Genomic DNA, 22402 nt, shown 5'->3' with positions numbered 1-22402 from the left:
AGTTTTCCTGATACCATTTGTTGAAAATAATGTATTTTCTGCATTGTATATTCTTGCCTTTTTTGTTGCAGATTAATTGAACACATAAGTGTCGGTTTGTTTCTGGGGTCTCTACTCTGGGCCATTTATCTATGTGCTGTTTGGAGGCCAGTTCCACTCTGTTTTGATTAGTATTGCTTTGTAGTATAGTTTGAAATCTGGGGATGTAACATCTTTAGCTCTTTTTCTTTTTTTCTTGGTTGTTTGGGATCTTTTGTGGTTCTGTACAAATTTTAGGATTATTTTAGTCCTGTGAAAAATGCTATTGGTAATTTGATAGGGATTGCATTGAATCTGTAGGTTAATATTAACAATATTAATTCCTCCAATCCATGAGCATAGGCTGTTTTTCCATTTGGGTCATCTTCCATTTCTTTCATCAGTGTCTATTAGATCTCAGGGTAGATGTCTTTCCCCTCCTTGGTTAAATTTATTCCTATGTATTTTATTATTTTTGACGCAATTGTAAATGAGATTGTTTTCATAATTTCTTTTTGCTAGTTATTAGTATATAGAAACACAACCAATTTCTCTGTGTTAATTTTGTATCCTGCAACTTTACTGAGTTCATTTATTAGTTCTAGTAGTTTTTGGTGGAGTGTTTAGAGTTTTATATATATATTATCATTGTATCTGCAAATAGTGATAGTTTAACTTCTTCTTACCAATTTGGAGGCCTTTTATTTTTCTTGTCTGATTGTTGTGACTAGGACTTCCAATACTATGTTGAATGAACATGGTGAAAGTGGGCATCCTTATATTCTTCCTGATCTTTCAATTTTTCACTATTGTGTATGACGTTAGCTGTGGGTTTTTATATATGGCCTCTATTATATTAAGTATGTCCCATCTATACCCACCTTGCTGAGATGTTTTATCATGAATGGATGCTGAATTTTGTCAAATGCTTTTTCTGCATCTATTGAGATAATTGTATAATTTTTAGCCTTCATTTTGTTAATGTGGTGTGTCATACTGACTGATTGCCATATGTCAAACCATCCTTGCATCCCTGGAAGAAATCCCACTTGATCATGGTGAATGATCCTTTTAATTTATTGTTGAGTCCAAGTTGTTAATACTTTGAGAATGTTGCAGTTATGTTTATCAAGAATATTGGTCTATAATTTTCTTTTTTGCCCTTTCATTGCTTTTGGTATCATGGTAATGCTGGGCTCATAGAATCTATATGGAAGCTTTCTTCCTCTTATAATTTTTGGAATAGTTTGAGAAGTATAGGTATTAATCCTTTTTCAAATATTTGGTAGTTGGGGCGCCTGGGTGGCTCAGTCGGTTAAGCGGCCGACTTCGGCTCAGGTCATGATCTCACGGTCCGTGAGTTCGAGCCCCGCGTCGAGCTCTGTGCTGACAGCTCAGAGCCTGGAGCCTGTTTCAAATTCTGTGTCTCCCTCTCTCTGACCCTCCCCCATTCATGCTCTGTCTCTCTCTGTATCAAAAATAAATAAACATTAAAAAAATTTTTTTTTTAAATATTTGGTAGAATTCATCTCTGAAGCTGTATGGTCCTGGACTTCTGCTTATTGGGAGATTTTTGATTGCTCATTCAATATCCTAGTAATTGGCCTGTTCTCATTTTCTTTTTTTTCCTGATTCAGCCTTGGAAGATTGTATGTTTCTAGGAATTGATCCATTTCTTCTAGGTTGTTCAATTTGTTGGCATATAATTGTTTGTAGTAGTCTCTTATAACCCTTTCTATTTCTGTGGAGTTGGTTATAACTTTCATTACAGATTTAGTCCTTTTTCTTGATAAATCTAAATGTTTATTAAGTCTTATTTCTCTTTTCAGGAACCAGCTCTTAGTTTCATCTTTTTTATTGACCTTTTCATCTCCATTTCATTTATTTCCACATTGATCTTTATTATTTCCTTCCTTCCACTAACTTTGGGCTTGTTTTATTTTCTGTTCTTTTGGGGGTAAGGTTAGATAGAGAATTTTCTTGTTTCTTGAGGTAGGTCTCTATCACTATAAACTTCCCTCTTAGAACTGCATTTATTGTGTCCCAGATATTTTGGAATATTTATTTTGTCTCCACAATTTTTAATTTTTTTTTTTACATTTATTTGAGAGACAGAGACAGAGCATGAGTGGGGGAGGGGCAGAGAATGAGACACAGAATTGCAAGCAGGCTCCAGGCTCTGAGCCATCAGCACAGAGCTTGATGCAGGCTTGAACACACCAACTGTGATCATGACCTGAGCTGAAGTCAGACACTTAACTGACTGAGCCACCCAGGCACCCCTGTCTCCACTTTTTTTAAATTTAATCTTTGATATCTTCATTGACCCATTAGTTGTTTAGTAGCATTTTTAGCCTCCACAGGACTTTTTTCCAATTTTCTTTTATTTTTAGAGAGTGCATGCTCTTGAGTAGAGGAGGGGTAGAGAGAGAAAGAATCCCAAACAGGCTCCGTGCTGTCAGCAGAAAAACCAAGAGTCAGACACTCAACCAAGTCACCAAAGCGCCCCTTTCCAGTTTTTCCTTTAATTGACTTCTATTTTCATAATATTGTGGTTGGAAAAGATGCTTGACATGATTTCAGTCTTCTTACATTTACTGAGTCTTATTTTGTGGCCTAACATGATCTCTCCTGGAGAATGTTTCATATGCACTTGAAAAGAATATATTCTGCTGTTTTGAATTCAATGTTCTGTATATATCTGCAAAGTCCATCTGGTCTAATCTGTCATTCAAAGCTACTCTTATTGATTTTTCTGTCTGGATGATCTATCCATTCATGTGAGGGGGCTGTCCAAGTCCCCTACTATTATTGTGTTACTGTCAACTTCTCCCTTTATGTCTCTTAATATTTGTCTTATAGATTTAGGTGCTTCAATGTTGAGTGCATAGATACATATAGTTGTTTATGTCATCTTGTTGAAGTGACCCCTTTATCATTATGTAATGTCTTTCCTTGTTGTCTTACAGGCTTTATTTTAAAGTCTACTTCATGTGATGTAAATATTGCTCTCCTGGCTTTTGTTTGTTTGTTTATTTTCATTTGCATGGAATGTCTTTCTCCATCCCTTTACTTTTGGGTTCTGTCATTAGGTCTGAAGCCATATAGACGGCTCTTGTTTTGTTTTTGTGTTTAGTTTATTTATTTTTTAAAAACATTTTTTAACATTTATTTTTGAGAGACACAGAGCACGAGTGGGGGGAGGGGAAGAGGGAGAGAGGGAGACACAGAATCCGAAGAGGCTCCAGGCTCTGAGCTGTCAGCACAGAGCCCAACGTGGGGCTGGAACCCACGAACCGCAAGATCATGACTTGAGCCAACTTAGACAGTTAACCAACTGAGCCACCCAGGTGCCCCTAGTTTATATATATTTTTACAGAGAGCAGGGGAGGGAAGACAGAGAGGGTGAGAGAGAATCCCAAGCACACCCCACACTATCAGCACAGAGCCCAATGCAGGGCTTGAACTCACAAGCCTGTGAGATCATGACCTGAGCTGAACTCTTAACTGACTGATTCACCCAGGCATTCTGATGGGTCTTGTTGTTTTATCCATGCAGTCTCCTAATGTCTTTTGATTGGGGCATTTGGTCCATTTACATTTAAAGTAATTATTGACACATCACAATCCCAGACTTCAAGCTATACTACCAAGCTGTAATGATAAAGACAGTATGGTTACTGGCACAAGAACAGACACTCCGATCAATGGAACAGAATAGAGAACCCAGAAATGGACACACAAACATATGGCCAACTCATTTTTGACAAAGCAGGAAAGAATATCCAATGGAATAAAGACAGTCTCTTCAGCAAGTGGTGCTGGGAAAACTGGACAGTGACATGCAGAAGAATGAACCTGGACCACCTTCTTACACCATACACAAAAATAAACTCAAAATGGATGAAAGACCTAAATGTAAGACAGGAAGCCATCAAAATCCTTGAGGAGAAAGCAGGCAAAAACCTCTTTGATCTTGGCTGCAGCAACTTCTTACTCAAAATGTCTCCAGAGGCACGGGAAACAAAAGCAAAAATGAACTACTGGGACCTCATCAAAATAAAAAAGCTTCTGCACAGTGAAGGAAACAATCAGCAAAATTAAAAGGCAACTGACAGAATGGGAGAGGATATTTGCAAATGACATGTAAGATAAAGGGTTAGTATCCAAAACCTATAAAGAACTTATCAAACTCAACACACAAAAAACAAATAATCCAGTGAAGAAATGGGCAAAAGACATGAATAGACACGTCTCCAAAGAAGACATCCAGATGACCAACTGACACATGAAAAATGCTCAACATCAGTCTTCATCAGGGAAATACAAATCAAAACCAAATGGCTAACATTAACAACTCAGGCAACAACTGATGTTGGCAAGGATGAAGAGAAAGAGGATCTCTTTTGCATTCCTGGTGGGAATGCAAGCTGGTGCAGCCACTGTGGAAAACAGTATGGAGATTCCTCAAAAAGTTAAAAATAGAACTACCCTATGACCCAGCAATTGAACTACTGGGTATTTATCCACAGGATATAGGTGTGCTGTTTCGAAGGGACACATGCACCCCTATGTTTACAGCAGCACTATCAACAATAGCCAAAGTATGGAAAGAGCCCAAATGTCCATTGATGGATGAATGGATAAAGAAGATGTGATGTGTGTGTGTATATGTATGTGTATATACACACAATGGAGTATTACTTGGCAATCAAAAAGAATGAAATCTTGCCATTTGCAACTATGTCGGTGAGGACTTTAAGACACAGAACAGATGAACATAAGGGAAGGGAAGCAAAAATAATATAAAAACAGGGAGGGGGACAAAACTAAGAGACTCTTAAATATGGAGAACAGAGGGTTACTGGAGGGGTTCTGGGAGGGGAGATGGACTAAATGGATAAGGGGCATTAAGGAATCTACTCCTGAAATCAATGTTGTACTATATGCTAACTAATTTGGATGTAAATTAATAAAATTAAAATTTAAAAAAGTCATTATTGATAAGTACTTATTTCCATTTTTGCTAATTGTTTTCTGGTTGTTTTTGTAGTTCTCTGTTTTTTCTCCTCCTTTCCCAGTCTTGTTATTTGATGACTTTCTTATGCTTGGATTCCTTTTTATTTACTTACTTATAATATAAGGTTTTTAGCTTCTGGTACCATGATGTTTATATATAGCACTTTATCTATATAGCAGTCTATTTAAAATTGATGGATGTTTAAGATTGGACAAATTTTAAAAGTGCATTTTTTTTTTGTTTTTACTCCTTCCCCCCCCCCACCCATGATTTATGTATTTGACACATTTTACATCCTTTGTCTCTTAACTGTTTTAGATATGTGGATTTTACTACTTTTGTCTTTTAAGCTTTATCCTAGGTTTATAAGTGATCTACCTTTACTATAGGTTTGCTTTTACTAGGGAAATTTTTTCTTATGTAATTCTCATCTTATACTATTTTTTCTCCATTTAAAGACCCTTTGATATTTCTTTGAAGGCCATTTTGGTGGTGTTAAGCTCTTTTGACTCTTTATATTGCCTCAATTCTGAATAACTTTGCCTGGTAGAGTATTTTTGGTTGTAGACTTTTTCTTTCAGCACTTTAAGCTCTATGTCCAATGTGGGGCTTGAACTCACATCCCCAAGATCGAGTTACATGCTTTACCACCTGAACAAGCCAGGCACCCTTCCCTTTCAGTACTTTTGAATATATCATGCTACTCTCTTCTGGGTTGTAATGTTTCTGCTGAAAACTCCGCTGATAGACTTATGGATATTTCCTTGTACATAATTAATTGCTTTTCTCTTGTTGCTTTTCGGATAGTCTTTAACCTTTAACATTTTTATTATTATGTCTTGGTGTGAACCTCTTTGGGTTCATATTGTTTGAGGTTCTCTGTGATTCCTGGACCTGGATGTGTTTCTTTCTCGATTACTATTAATAAAGTTTTCTGTCCTCCCTTTTCCCTTCTGGGGCTCCTATAATGTGAATGTTGGTATGTTTGTTGTTGTCACAGAGGTCCCTTAACCTAGCATCATATTTTTTTTTACTGTTCAGTTTAGATGATTTTGTTTTCTGTATCCTCTATTCTGCTGTTGATTGCTTCTAGTGTTTTTCATGTTACTGTACTCTTCAGCTCTGGTATGTATGCACGTATGTGTGTGTGTGTGTGTGTGTGTGTGCGTATTATTTATTTTCTACCCCTTTGTTGAAGATGAATTTATCTTCTCCCAAGTTCTGTGAACATCTTTATGACCATTACTTTTATCAGGTAGATTGCTTATCTGTTTTATTTAGCTCTTTGCGGTTTTGTCTTGTTCTTTCATTTGGACCATATCCATGTGTTTCTTTTTGTCTGGCTGTTTCTATATAATATGCAGGCCTGCTACATCTCCTGGTTTTAGAGGTATCAGTATGTAGGTGTCCTGTGGGGTCCAGAAGCACAATCCCCCCATGGTCACCAGAACAAGGTGCTCTACAGGTGTCTCCTGTGGGCTGCATGTACCCTCCAGTTGTGACTGAACTGTCTTGACTTTTGTGGGTGTGCTGATGGGTGGGCAGACTCCCAGTGTGGGTGGCTGTAAGGCCCTGCAGTGACTTTGGGATGTGTTGTTAGGCAGGGCTGCCCCCGTTCCCAGGGCCAGAGGTGCTTTAAAGGGGAGCCAGTCTTGGGATGCTTGGGTGGCTCATTTGGTTAAGTGTCTGATTCTTGGCTCCAGCTCAGGTCATGATCATTATTCCTGAGTTCTCTCTCTCCATCTGCTGTTCACATACACTGTCAACAAATAAAACAAACAAATAAATAAATGGAGAGCCAGTCCTGACCAAGACTTCCCACCAGACTGTGGTGGGGCAGGCGGCAGCTACCTTGGAGGTATGCTTACTGAGAGATGGGTTAGGTGGGTCAGAGCTGTAGGGAAATGCCAGGATTGGGTAAGTGGTGCTAGCAATGTAGATGAAGAGTCCTGAACTGGCACCTGCCAGGATTGGGCCAGCTAGGCTGAACGAAGGCAGGAACAATTGTGCCCATCAGCACTGCCCTTCCCAGAGAAAATTTCTACAGATCTGTGTTCCTTGTGTTCCTCTGGCACTGGCTTTAAAATGAGTCAATATATCTCACTTACATAGAACCTAGGCACTTTTCAATCTGCTGCTTCTTGCTGGGTCTTAGACTTTGAGACTGCATTGGCCTTTAAGAGCAGAGACTCCGTTTCCTACAGCTCTCGTGGAGTTAAACCTGGCTGATTTTCAAAGCCAGACATTATGGGGGAATACCTTCCTGGTGTAGATTCCCAGGACAAGGAGGGGGACCCAACGGGCTTGAACCCCTCATTCCTCAGGCAAGACCTCTGCACCTGTGATACTCTTTTCTACTTGCAGGTTGCTAAGTGCTTTTCAAACTGCTGTTTTTCTACCGGGTCTCAGGGTGAGTCAGCTTGCATGCAGGCCCTCCAAGCAGTGATTCTGTTTTCCTATAGCACTTTGGGACCTCCTACAGGTCTACCCCGTTCCAAGCCAAATGTTCTGGTGGCTTGTCTGATGCAGACCTTGGGGTCTAGAGTGCCCAGTGTGGGGCACCAACCTCTTGTTCTTCCTAGAGAAGCATCTCCCTAGTGTGAGATCTCTCCCTATTGTGTTGCCACACTGGAGCTTTTTTGTTTTGTTTTGTTTTGAGACCATGTCTCTGCCTCTCCCTTTGCAATGTGATCATTTATATCCTTTGCTGTGGAGGGCAAAGCATAACCCCCATGGTCACCAGAACAAGGCGCTCTACAGGTGTCTCCCGTGGGGCTGCATGTACCCTCCAGTTGTGACTGAACTGTCCTGACTTTTAATTCATTTAGTTTTCAGATCTTTTTCAGAGGGAGATGATCCATATGTAGCTGTAGACTTGGTATGCCTGTGGGAGGGGGTGAGTACAGCGTCTTCATATACCACCATTTTCCCAGTTGTATCTTTTATTTATTTTTGAGAGAGCGAGAACAAACCCCAGGCAGCACGGAGCCTGATGCGAGGCTCGATCTCACAAACTGCAAGATCATGACCTGGGCCGAAATCAAGAGCCGGATGCTCAACCAACAGAGCCACCCAGGCGCCCCTTCTCAGCTGAATCTTGAAAATTAGCTGCTAAAGCAATTTTTGGGTTAGATTAAGCCTTCAGAACACTTAGATTCGGTTGTATTAGGGAAGAAAATGTTCAGATAACATATTAAAATTTAAAGTGAGACTGCAGAAAGACCTGCCAATATCAAAGTATGAGGTTTTTCCACATTTCAAACAGCAATGTAATAACTAAATTCTTAAAAGAACTGCTGTCTACATTAGCACTAAAACATAGCTAATAACATCTGATGTTAACATTGTATTTAATAAGTAATGAACAGCAAAACAGACAATATACTCTTTAAATGTTTCGCTGAAACTCTCCACCATTTTGGCTTCATGTAATGAGGTATTTGTAGAATATACAGTCACATTTGATGTACATTTAAACTGAGGGTTTTTTTTGGTTTTTATTTTTAGAAGGGGATGGTGGTCAGTAAGGAAACAAACCTGAATTTATTTTTGAAAGACAAAAACCAAAAATCTACGCAACTCCCAATTTAGATGAGGGTGGTTTCTACACTTCCTCTCCACATGCATATACTAAATAAAGCTAATTCACATCAAAGAAAGATTTTTAAATTATATGCAGAAACTATACATTTTACCTTGTATCACTGCTGACTCCTGATGGGAGACCTTGGCTTTGTCTTAGGGAAAAAAGACATGCTTTAATTCTGAGGACAGAATTCTGTAGATCAGGCAACAATGTATACTTCAAAAGATATTAGAGCCATAGACTGAAATTATTTAGTGATAGTTACCGATATCCCATATGAAGGTAACAGTAAATGATTCAGTTTGGCTCAGTTAGCCATCCTATACCTGCTGGGTTACTGGCATATGACCCCAAAGCTGTAGCATTTGTTGGGAAATACTTTAGGAAGAGATGGCGTGTAACTTGATTCATCTTTGACTCCAAATGACTACCTAAACTCAGGTCAGGGAAGCAGTGTCATTTCATGGCTTGTTTTCCTGCATTTCCACACTACGAGGCATTTTCACTCACTTGAAAATAGTATGACAATGCAGTGATCTAGTCCATACCACTTATTCAACCTAGTGTTAGCATCTCACTAAAACTTAGAACACCAGGCATTTTCTTTTAATTCAGGACTTTAAATGACAATTACTATGTGAAGACAGTACTTTATGATTTGGAAAGATGAAAACTCCACAAAACTGAAAAATGTGCAGGCAGCATCTAAAGCACTCAATGAATGTTAACATTCCGTTACCCTATCAGTATTTTTTAAAAATAAGATTTCTGTCTTAATCTATGGAAGAACAGGTATAGTAGCCCTTAGGCCACTCCTCATGGTGCTAAATGTTACTTACCCAGGACTAGCCTTGATAATGATTATTAGATTTGCTTAAACAGCTTGAAGCACTTGATACTTGAAGTACACTTAAAGAATTTACTGAGCTGATTCTTAAGGAGCCAAGTCAGTTAATATCCTAAGTCTTGAAAGCTCCCTTCAAATGTAATTTTCATAGTCCTTAAATTTTAATTGTCACTGTTTATTACTGTTTTGGCTACATTCTCTACAATTTCAGCAGCATCTTAAAGAGACAATGTGTCTATATGTACAATGAAAAAACAAAATGGCTTGCAACATGAGAAATAAGAGCCACAGTTTAACTGTACAATATTAAGGAGAATCTGTGGTATCACCTCCTTTTTCCGCAACATGGACAACTTACATGTAAGTATCAGCATTATGAATGTGACAAATAATTCTTACAGGAGTAAAATACAACATCCTGAAAAATAATGGTTTCTACCATACAAGGCAGTTAGAAAATGTTCACATTTTAACAAATCTGTACAAACCACAAGAAACTTGTTTATGGGACCATCATCCCACCTTGCTGATAAGAACCTTCTAGAAATGTAGGATAAACATGAACAATTTATAAATCTAGTATCTATGTGCTCCACAGCCCTAGAACCCAAGAAACTGATTTAGTGAACCCTAATATGTCCAAGAAGGATCATTTTTACATGCCTTGATTGTTAATGAATGCCAACCTTTAATATCTCTCTATGATGTACAGTCAACTTGCACCTTTAAAGAGGTCATTAAATTTTTTAGCAAAGAAGCAACGTCATTTAGCAGCAATTAAAGCGCCTTCAAGAAGACTTAAAAAAAATACAATATCCAATTAGAAAAGCCGTATTTTTAAACATTTGTACAAGAATAAGCTGCTGAAACTTGGTAATTGAAATACAACATCTGTACAACAATTTACAATAGAGCTAGAAGGGAACTTTATCATTATCCTGCATAGAACTGGTCTGGTCCACATTTGGTCACATACTATCACTTGTTTATGAACAAGGCCTGGTAATAAAGGGAAAATAATCTTAATTCTAACGTGTTGAAAACACCAGAGATAATGCAATTTAGCAAATTCAACTGATTTCAAAACAAGCAGCTCCTTTTGTCAAAGGTGTAAAGTATCTAGAAATAACAGCTCTCCCGTTAACATGACTAGTGTGTGTGGGGTGGGGAACGGACATGTGACTCCGAGGTACAACTTGGTAAAAGCCAGAATAGGCAAGTGACAAAGTCTAACTTTGTCCAAAGATGCTAACTCTCACATTCTACTACTACAAAACACAACTGTCACTGCCATTCAGTTCTCACTTTGGTTTCAGCAGGTTAACTGCTGAATGCTGAAGAATGTATCCAGGCACTATAGTTCTTGTGTTAGAAATATTTTTTCCGTGTGTTTTTAAATAATGAAAAACTACCCTTCATATTAGAACTCTCTAGTAACAACCAAATGTATTTAAGTATTATAAACGTTATTTACAGTGTTCCCCCAAACAACGATTTTTCTCCTTAAGTATGGTATTCCTGTTTCTGTGCAACAGGCAGTCATCTTTCACTGCTTAAGGTTACAAAGTGTACACTTTATTCATTGTCCATGATCCACTCTCATACAAATGACGCTATGAAGAACTTCAGTTCACAAACAACCATGTCTGTGTGAAAAAGGAAACAAAAACAATCAAATGCTCTCAAACTCAAGTGTGTATCTGGAAGCAATTCAAAGATACCATGCCAATTTTGGAGGAAAATCAGTAAGTAATTATGCTTGAAGAAGGGGGTGTGGGGGATGCTGTGAGGCCAGCCATGTGTAAGTTTCCTGAAGAATTTGATCTTCTCATGTGCGGGAGAAGGTATGGGTCATTTGCCAGTTGGTGCACATCAAACCGATCTTCTTTTCGGTAGGCCAAACAGCGTCTTATAAAGGCCTTAAAAAAAAAAAATTCAGAAGTTAAAATTTTGGGGGGAGGGGCAGAGAGAGGGGAACAGAGAATCTGAAATGGGCTCTGTGCTGACAGTAGTAAGCCTGATGTGGGGCTCGAGCTAAAGAATTGTGAGATCATGGACACTCAACTGACTGAGCTACCCAGGTGCCCCAATTTTTGCCCCTTCTAGTCATCCTACAGAAGGATGAACACATTTAATAAATATATTTCATTTCATTAGTATTCAAATCTTTAAAATTTTGTAGCAATAAAATTCTTCCAATTCAACTCAATTCATCCTTAGTGGTTCATTTTAGTCTAAATGATTATTGCTACCGTTTAAACTTCCTGTTGGAAAGATGCATCTCATTTTTAAAAAAATTTACAGCTAGAACAAAAATTAGCATTTTAATCCCTTTTGGATATGCAGTTAATTCAGTGGCATTTTAAGTACATTCATGTTGTGAAACATCAAGATTGACCATGTCCAGAACATTTTCATCATCCAAAACTTATCCAACATCCAAAGCAGAAGTTAAAATTCTGTATCCATTAAACAAGAACTCCCCACTCCTCCTTCCCCCAGCACTTGATAACCACTATTCTACAAGTAGAGTAAGATTTGTCCTTTTGTGTTAAGGCTTATTTCCCTTACCATAATGCTTAAGAGTTCTCCATGTTGTAACATGCATCAGAATTTCATTTCTTTTTAAGGCTGAATACTCCATTCCATGCAATTACCACATTGTATTTATCCATTTATCTGTTGACTGACATTTGCATTGTTTCTTCCTTTTGACTACTGTGAATAATGCTGCTGTGAGCAATAGTATATAAATATCTATTTGATCCTTGCCTTTTGGGGGGGGGGCATATACCTAAAAGTGGAATTGCTGGATGACAATTATTTTTAAAAACTGAAGTATAACTGACTGATCTATAACATACTAGTTTTAAGTGTGCAACCTAATAATTCGATATTTGTATATTGCAAAATGACCAGCACAATGTAACTAGTTAACATCCATCACCAGTTACAACTGTTCTTTATTTACTTTCAGAGAGTGAGAGTGAGTAAGCCAGCATGAGTTGGGGGTGGGGGTGGGGTGGCAGAGAGAAAGGGAGAGAGAGAATACCAAGCACACTCCACACTGTCAGCGCAGAGCCTGATGCAGAGCTTCACTTCATAAACCCTGAGATCATGACCTGAGCTGAAATCAAGAGATGGATGCTTAACTGGGCCACCCAGGAGCCCATTTTTCTTTCATTTGATAAATTTAAAATCTATTCTCATAGCAACTTTCAAATATATAGTGTTATTAATTATAGTCACTATACATTACATCCCCATGACTTAATTTTTTAATTTACATCCAAATGAGTTAACATATAGTGCAACAATGATTTCAGAAGTAGATTCCTTAATGCCCCTTACCCATTTAGCCCATCCACCCTCCCACAACCAACCCTTTGTTCTCTATATATAAGAGTCTCTTATGCTGTCCCCTCTCCCTTATTTTTGCTTCCCTTCCCTTATGTTCATCTGTTTTGTATCTTTAAAAAATTTTTTAACATTTTATTTATTTTTGAGAGACAGAGCATGAATGGGGAGGGGAAGAGAGAGAGGAAGACACAGAATCTAAAGGGGGCTCCAGGCAATGAGCTGTCAGCACAGAGCCCGAATCGGGGCTCAAACTCATGAACCGTGAGATCAAGACCTGAGCCGAAGTCAGTCACTTAACTGAGCCACTCAGGTGCCTTGTATCTTCTGTTTTGTATCTTAAATTCCTTATATGAGTGAATCCCCATGACTTATTCTGTAACTGGAAGCTTTGACCCTACCCTCATCGCTTATTCTGCTCACCCCCTACTCCCTGCTTCCCACCAGTCTGTTCTTTGTATCCAAGAGCTTGGATTTTTTTTTTTTTTTAATAAGATTCCATATACAAGTGCGATTAGATGGTATTCGTCTTTCTCTGACTTATCTCACTTATTTAGCATAATGCATTTAAGGTCCATCCATGTTGTTGCAACTGGTGAGATCTCCTTCCTTCTCATGGCTGAGTAATATCCCGTAAATGTATGTGTGTGTGTGCGCATGTATATATACATATACACGCATAAATACATATACACACACATACACACATGTTCAGCCACTATGTTGTTTTCATGTCTTGGCTACTGTAAATAATGCTGCAGTGAACACAGAGGTGCAGGTGTATTTTCCAATTTGTGTTTTCCTTTTCTGTGGATAAATACCCAGAAGTAGAATTACGTGATCACATGGAAATTGTATTTTTAATTTTTTGATGAAACTCCATACTATTTTCCACAGTGGCCATACCAATTTACATTCCCACCAAACTGTGCACAAGGGTTCCCTGTTCTCCACATCCTTGCCAATACCTGTTTCTTGCCTTTCTAACAGCCATTATAACAGGTATGATGGGATAGCTCACTGTGGTTTTGATCTGCACTTCCCTGATTAGTGATGATGAGCACCTTTCTGTGTATCTGTTAGCTATATGTCTTCTTTGGAAAAGTGTCTATTCAGATACTCTGCTCAGGGCAATCAGATTATTTTCTGCTATTGAGTTGTACAAGCTCTGTATATATTTTGGATATTCACCCCATATCAGCTATGATTTGCAAATATTTTTTCCCATTTGGTAGGCTGCCTTTTCATTTTGTCGAATCCTTTGCTATGTAGAAGGTTTTTCATTTGATGTACTCCCACTTGTCTATTTTTGCTTTTGGTGTCAGATCCACAAATCCTCACCAAGGCTGATGTCAAGGAGCTTACTGGCTGTGTTTTCTTCCGTTCGAGACTCTCGTCCATTTTTAGTTTATTCTCGTGTATGGTGTAAGACAGTGGTCCACTTCTCACAATATCATTTATTGAAGAAACTGTCCTTTCTCTACTGTATAGTCTTGGCTCTTTTGTCATAAATTAATCATCTATGCATGGGTTTACTTCTGGGCTCTCTATTCTGTTCCACTGATTTTTCCCTTTTTTATGCCAATATCATACTGCTTTGATTGCTACAGCTTTGAAATATAGTTCAAAATCAAGCAGTTTGATGCCTTCAGCTTTGTTCTTTGGCTATCCAGGGTTCTTCTGTGGTTCCGTACAAATTTTAGGATTGTGGAGTCTATTGTGTGGATTGTGTGAAAAATGCCATTGGAATTTTCATAGGGAGTGCATTCAGTTTTCAGATTGCTTTGGGTAGTAAGGACTTTTTAATATTCTAATTCATGAGCACAGAGTATCTTTCCATTTATTTGTATTGTTTTCAATTCCTTTCATCAATGTTTTATAAGTTTTCAGCATACACATCCTTCAATTCCTTGGCTAAATTTATTCCTAATTTTATTCTTTTTGATGCAACTGTAAATGGGACAGTTCTCTTAATTTCTGTTACTCGTGTACAGAAATCCAATAGATTTTTGCGTACTGATCTTTATATCCTGCAACTTTGCTGAATTTTTTTATTAGTTTTGGGTGCAGTCTATTTAGGGTTTTCTATATATATATATCGTCATCTGCAAATAGTGACCTTTTTACTTCTTCCTTTCTAAATTGGATGCCTTTTATTTCTATTTCTTGCCTACTTGCTCTGGCAAGAACTTCCAAATACTATGTTGAATATGGAAAGCTGCTGCATTTTTCCTTATACAATTGTAAACTCTTAGAATTTTTCTTCTGCTGAGAGACTCCTCTCACCCTCCTTCCATTTTACTATCAGTTTATTCTGGCCACAGGGTATGATGCCGCTTTTTGTCATATTTCTTTCCTTTTTAAACATCTTTCTTTAGATGAAGGGAATGCTGAAGTGATACTTCTATTGGGGTTTGTTTCTTAGGTTAATATCATGTATCAGTACACTTTTGAAAAAAACCAATGGAATATAATCCGTATCTGTTTTTCCTTCTCAAACTGGTTTTATATATTGTCCTTATAATTTTTATATATTGCCATTTATATATTGCCTTTTATATACTGCCATAAAATGGCCTTTTATTTTTTAAAAAAATCTAACATTTACAAGACAGTACACAAATCCTGAGTGTATAGCACAAAGCAAATCTACGTAACTGGCAACCAGAACAAGAAAAAGAACTTTACCAGAACCTCTAGTCTCTTCATGCCCCTTTCCAGGCACTGGCTCTGTCCACAATAATCTCTTTCCTGACTTCTAATACTGTAGTTGAGTTTTGGTTGTTCTGAACTTTATTTAAGTGGAATTATAGCTTATGTTCTCTTTTGCCTGGCTTCTTTCACTCAGTACTATATTTGAGAGATTCATCCAATTTTTGCAACAGATAAAACATTCTCAAGGGATAACTGATTGTTTCCTTTTAATCCTGACACTAGAAATAACTTTAGCAGCTTGTCTTGAAATTCCCAACTTCCAGATACATTCATGAATTAAAGCATTTGTAGGGAAACTACAAGTAAGATACATAACTTCAAAATCAAATCTTAATCACCGTAAAAAGTATTCTGCACCTTCTCAGTTTGAAATTCATTGTAAGTAATTTTTTTTCTTTAAAAACAAAACCTAGCTTTTCTCATCATTATACCTTGGATATTAGCTAATATTTACTAAAATTTTTTCCAAATCCTTAGGTCTTAATCATTTTCTGAGTGGTCATTGAAACCCAACATGGAGAAAAAAATATCAAGAGTGACTGACATGTTCAAGGCAGAGTTTTAGAAGATGAAAAGCTGCTGACAGCAAGGTTAGTTAGGAAGTCTACAAGGAGAAAATGTACTTCAGATGCCCACACCAGGTCAGTGGAGATACTTGGTAAAGGTGTACTCTGTAAGGATGAGATCTGAAAAAGAACACATACAAAACCCCACAAAAAACAATGTGATCTTCCCCATCCCAGATCTGAGGTGGGGGAACCTAGGAAGAGCCTAAGGCTAGACTCAGGGATCGTCAAATGGGACTTCCTTTTGGCACACTACATTCATGCCTGGTCATTTCTGCCGGTTGATTCATTTAGTTTCTGTTCTCATGAAGGCAGAATTTAGATGCCAACATTGTCAGGTTCCTTTTAAAGGAGACATATTTACCTTATGAAAAATACGTGATGTTCTTATTCTGAAGCATAATGAATTATCTTCTAAGAGTCATCCAAATAACTTGCTAAAGCACCAGTTAAGATGTAACAGACAAAATGAAATACAAGACGGTTCCAAGAAGCACACTCAGAGTACAAAAAAACCCTAGTAAGTACATCTTCAGTTATGAAGGTCACTATGACCTCAATGAGTGGCAACATCTAGCAGTATTTTATCTATATTCTAAGAAACTATATAATGCCTGTTTATGAATTATCCTTATGGCCTAGACTACTCACACCAGAAAAAATGGGAACTTCATGTGTTTTTTTTTCTCAGCAATTTCATAGGTTTTAAAAAGGAAAAGATGCCAACAGGGCTCACAGAGAAATGAGCTTTGTGAGAAGGATAACAAAGCAGGAGTGAAAATACAAATGTGAAAGGCCAACAGGATGAAGATGGGAAGATCTAAGTACCGTAAACATTCTATTAATTAGAAATGGCTATTCTGTGTTACCACACAGACCTATGGATTAGAACTATAGGAAGCCACTATTACAGATTCACAGACCGCTACATGGAAGCACAGGTGATGAAGAGGTCAGGCTTTTTCCACAGCTACTGTAGGGTGGCATCTGGAGTCTAGCGTAAGTGAATACTTTGGTCCACAGCTCTCCTACTTACTAGCCAGTTTGCTTCTGGACAAAGTACTTCTACAGTGGCTTAGCTGGCTTCCTACTTTATAAAATGGAAATAACAAGAAACTGATCTACACCTCATAAGGTTGTTAATAAATAAAGTATCAACACAATGCTTGGCACACAAGCACTAAATAAATGGTAGTTATTACTACTTTTATTACTTCTTATACACTTAAAATACTTCAGTATTAACATAAGTTTGTGATTTTCCCTTGCTCTCCACAAAGCAAGCTGGTGTGATCAAAGAATCAGGGACTGTATCTGGGTCTTCAAAACTATCAAAACCAAAGACCGAAGAAACACTTTTCCAGAGCAAATAACCAGTCCCAACGGGACAGATTTCACTGTGGTAGTGATCCCTTTTACTTTACTTGTAAGTACAGTTGACCCTTGAACAATGTGGGGGTTAGGGGCACAACTGAAAATCCAAATATAACTTAAACGCCCAAAAATGTAACTACAAATAGCCTAGTGTTGACTGGAAGCCTTACCAACAACAAACAGTTGAGTAATATATATGTTGTAGGTTATACATATTAAATGCTGTATTCTGTCAATAAAAAATTAGAGAAAAGAAAATGTTAAAATCATAAAATACATTTACAGTATTGTACTATTTACTGAAGAAAATCCACATTAAGTAGACCTGTGTGGTTCAAAAGTCAATTGTACTTTGTTTTAAGCACAATTTATGAAAAGAATTACTTCACAAAACCTATTTACATAAATTTAATACCTTTGCTTCACTGCTTACAACTGGTTTTACAGGGAACTGGACTTCTGTGGCTTTTAATATTGTATTTTCTTGAAGAATGTCTTGTTGAGATTGATTGTGACCAAATGGCTTAAAAAAAAAAAAAAAAGAATAAAATGTTTAAATATTTTGTGAGAAATTTCTACGAGTAATTATCAGTGAATCCCCAAGATACAAATGATTTGTATTCTAAAAAATCTTGTCCTCAGTTATTTGGAACTTGGGATGCATTTTCTTAAAACAAGGTTCTGAGAGCAGGCTGAGTAAACCCATCTAATCAATCCTCCACATAGCTTAAACGTTGTGAATAAGCACAGAAAATAATGCTGTTACAATATAATCAAGATAAAAATATAAAAAGAAATCAAAATTATGACTGGTCAAAAAACGGAAATACGATTAGAGGAGTAAGAAGCAGTGAAAACGTCTGTGAAAATTCCAAAGAATAAAATACTTGATCACAATACACTCCCTTCAATGACAACTCAGGGATGGGAAAGTCTGTGGCAGCTCACAGTTCTGACTTCAATATAAAGAGAGGTTTGGAAAGAATTAAGCCTAAGTTTGATGAAGTTTTCCCGAGAAAGCTAAACTGAGTAGGAGGAGGGGAGACAATGTGAGCAAATAGAGAGAATGGAGAATGAAAAGTGTTTTCCACTTTCCAATATCCCTACATAGCAGAAAATGTTAGCACTATTAACAGATAGCTTCTTTTACTTTAAAAAAAAAAGGGGGGGCTGGGTAGGGATGCCAAAAGCAACTTAAGTAAGCTGCCTGGCTTTCCTTAGAAGGATCTACACTGACTTGAAGTTAGTTAAACTTTGCATTTAAAAAGGAAATTCAACTTATCTCCACACAGCAGAATCCTGCATACTTTAACTTACCTTTCTACCATAAAGACACTGAAAGAAGATGACTCCAACTGACCATACATCAACCTTGTTGGAAATCTTTGGTGGTTCTTTTCCAACCACAAAACACTCAGGAGGTAAATACCTATAGTTTTTTTTGGGGGGGGGGAGGGTAGAAAACAGGAAAGGATACTGTTAAGAATCTGTAACTTAAAGCCTTCTCAATGTACATTTAGAATACCCAGAACACTCCTGTCATCTATACATAAAACCTTAGGACTTTTATCAATGAAAATGACCAAAACTTTTGAAGCACTTACATCCTTGTGTTATCTGACTCTAGAGTCAAAACCTACAACTCTGTGATGAAGTCTGCAATATACACATATTATGTATACGTATTATATATACTAACAAATTTTTCATTTCTGTAGACAATATATATATAATCATTAGAAATTACAATGTTCTAATTTGAGCAAGCAATAATAAATGCTCTCCCATGCCCTTTCACCTGAGTTCAAACTGTAGACAATTCTCTTCCTAAAGCACCTATCTGACCACCTGGTTCTTCTGTTTAAAAAACTGCAACATCATGAACCACCAGCTTAAGACCTCCTAGCTCTTGTTGGTACACACAGACCCATCCTAATCTAGAAGCAACTTAAATTTCCAAAATCTGCACTCCCTCTTCTCCTTCACCCTCACACCTCCTCAAACTGGCTAGGCAAAAACAATTCACTTGGTTCCCCAACAATGCCCTCTGCTGCATCCACCCCCACTACCCACCACCTTCCTATGCTTAATATGAATCTCTAATGCCTTCCCTGACCACTCCAATTCATTTGGTGAGTACTTTCTCTCTTTTAAGAGCCACTGGACCTTCATTAAGTCTTCTCTGTTTCCTCCAGGCTGAGCTTTGCTCCCTCCCTATGTAACCAGCAGATGTTATGGTACCTCTATTATGGCATTAAACTAAAATCCCACTAAACTGTGAGCAGAGCTCAAGGAGCTCTTATTATTCAATGTGTAGTTTTTGAACACGGCAGCATCTGAAATATGTTAAGAATTCAAAAATACTATTTTCTATTTTTAAGTTCATAATTTTATATAAAGGAAAAGTAAAAATAAATTTGTCACACCTTAGATTGTAAGTAAAAAAATCCACCAGGGATGCAAGCATCTCCCACCTTAAAATTTAGATAAACTTAAAAAATCCTGGAAAGGAGTTTTTTTTTTCCTTTAGTTTTACACTATGATAAAATCATTTACATTTCAGCAGAAATGCATAGATTTCTTAAAAAAAAAAAAACTTTTTGAAAAAGAACAAAAATGACCAATAATTTATTTGGAATGTAAATCCTTTTCTACCCCCCAAATCAAGTAAAAAGCCAGACTTGTTTTATGATAAAAATATGTATTTTGTGTATATTTATGAAACAAGAATGGCTTGTAAACACTATGCTGCAATGTCTCTTGAGGCAAAAGGGTAGAACCAAAGAGAGAAATTGTAGGAAGAGAGACCCAAAGCTGGAGAGAAATGACCACCAGGACTTAGTGAAAAATTGCATTTGAGGCCTGAGAGGAAAGGGGGCACAAAACTGATTTCCTTCTAACTGGTAATGACAAATAGTTTATACATTTCTGGGGATGAGATGTAATTTGTGAAAGTACTATTATATGTATTGTAAAAGACTGTAGAGAACATCCCAGTTTACCAAACACACAGCTAAAAAACTTAAAACCATTTTTAAAAACGTTTCTATGGGAAATACATTCCAGGTTACTACATGGAAATGCTCCAGCCCTCCTGTCAGAGGTAAATCTCCTTGCCCAGACCTCCACTAGCAAAGCCGGAGTGCGAGGGAAACAACATAGCAGGAAACTCTGCAGAGGAAGGACGATCTATTATTCAGAACTGTCTAAATCTACTATGTCAAGCTGTCTTCCATAGAATCCAGGGTTCTATAAAGGAGACTCGATGCTGCAACTCTAAAGACTGCTGATTGAGGATACTAACTTTTAGGGGGTTACTAATTTGATAATTTTCTTTAAATATGGAAGAAAAATCCATGACCTACTATCTTACTCATATTCCTAGAAAATGGTACAACCAGAATTTGAGAGTAAAATGGTTTTAGAAGAATATAGGGAAAGTCAAGTTCACACAGACCGGCGGCATCCTGTGGAACTGGTTATTATGTGCCCAGGCTGTGTGAAGACTGTTCTAGAAACTAGTCTCCATCCTGTTCAGTGAAGTTGTGTACAGTTCTCTCTCCAATTAAAATTTTACTCCTTTTGCTAAACTAAGTTTGTTTTGAAATCTTATAGTCTTATGTTCTCCACTTTGGTGAATTTGACCAGAAGTTTGAAAATTCACTGAGAAGTGATTTTTGTCAACACCTTGGTACTCTGAAGGGAATGACACTCATTTAGACTTAGATCTATGAATCTATAGTTCTATCCAGAGTTTATACATATGAAGTTATTAAAAGGGATTTCTGAGAGTCAAGTCCAAAGACCAAGAATATGCTAAACTTCTTTCCCATTGTAAGATCAATGCAATCTTCATCTTCAACAAAAACCAAAAAACTGCTACAATGAGGGCTTCATGCTTATGACTATTGCTTGTAATAGTTATGTTGTTATATTCACGTAAGTATTTTTACTCATGATAAACATCACTTGAATATACAGAAAGAAAATCTGTAATTTTCTATGTGAGGCGTTTCTGGCTAGTAGATACTGAAGTCACTCACTAATGCCAAGTCATTATCCCTTCACTTACCTCATATTTATAGTTAAGAGCAGATGAGAAGAGAAGGCTGATGACAGGAATCTCCCTCTTTGGACTCAAACTTCGTATTAGTACCCCCTCACCACAGTAATCTCCAAAATACATGAACATAAAAACTAAACTCTCACAAAAAGTAGTCTACACAATTTCAATTCAAAATAAATTATACATTTACCAGTAAGTGCCTGCCCCTTGAGAAGTTAGATCCATTCCATCTACACCATAGCTATCATCATCCATAATCTTAGATAGACCAAAATCAGTGATTTTGATTTCTCCACATGCTGTGCCATCTACCAGAAGAATGTTTCCTAAGAACAAAATATAAGGTTTTTTTTTTTTCAATGACACATAGATGAAACACATTACTATGCTAGCTGACTTGTGGGCAACAAACAGATATTTAAAAATACATAGTTAAAAATGTAAACAAATTATAATTTTAAAGTGTGGTAACACAATAAACATTTTAAATTCTTCTAGTATTCCATGGAGTTTTTTGTAAAAAGCTAAACCACAAAGCATATTTGCAGATAATAAATAAAAACCACAGTCTTTAAAGCTTAAAAAAATAAAATTATTTTGACAAATTTTATTAATTACCTGGCTTAAGATCATAATGTATAATAGGGGGTTTGATTTCATTGAGATATCTTAGTGCATTTACAATTTGCATTACAATAGACCTAGCTTCCTTCTCTGACATTAATTTATGTTGCTTCAGATAGAAATCCAAGTCATTGCCTTCACAGTATTCTAACACTGTACAAAACCTACAATGAAGAGAAAAAAAATTAGACTTAAAATATCACCCAATAATTATCACAGTGGAGAAATG

At 37.1% G+C, this 22402-nt stretch overlaps 1 protein-coding gene across 4 annotated transcripts in view; it reads right to left on the bottom strand.

Annotated features, from left to right (window-relative positions):
- Nucleotides 1-9625: 9625 nt before the first annotated feature.
- TLK1 (tousled like kinase 1) overlaps nucleotides 9626-22402 on the bottom strand; it is a 193101-nt gene continuing 180324 nt past the window's right edge. For all 4 annotated transcript variants that reach the window (XM_058714302.1, XM_058714288.1, XM_058714299.1 and 1 more), the window contains exons 17-21: nucleotides 22168-22337; nucleotides 21740-21875; nucleotides 18801-18912; nucleotides 17899-18006; nucleotides 9626-11390 (exon numbers count right to left, since the gene is read on the bottom strand). In XM_058714302.1, coding sequence (XP_058570285.1) covers nucleotides 11214-11390; nucleotides 17899-18006; nucleotides 18801-18912; nucleotides 21740-21875; nucleotides 22168-22337 — 703 coding nt within the window. In that variant the 3' untranslated portion in view covers nucleotides 9626-11213. The remainder of the gene's footprint in view (nucleotides 11391-17898; nucleotides 18007-18800; nucleotides 18913-21739; nucleotides 21876-22167; nucleotides 22338-22402) is intronic.

This window comes from Neofelis nebulosa, chromosome 2, assembly GCF_028018385.1.
Source record: "Neofelis nebulosa isolate mNeoNeb1 chromosome 2, mNeoNeb1.pri, whole genome shotgun sequence".
Taxonomy (NCBI): Eukaryota; Metazoa; Chordata; class Mammalia; order Carnivora; family Felidae; genus Neofelis; species Neofelis nebulosa.
Note: the sequence above shows the minus strand (reverse complement) of the source record. Positions and strands in the feature narration are given on the sequence as shown.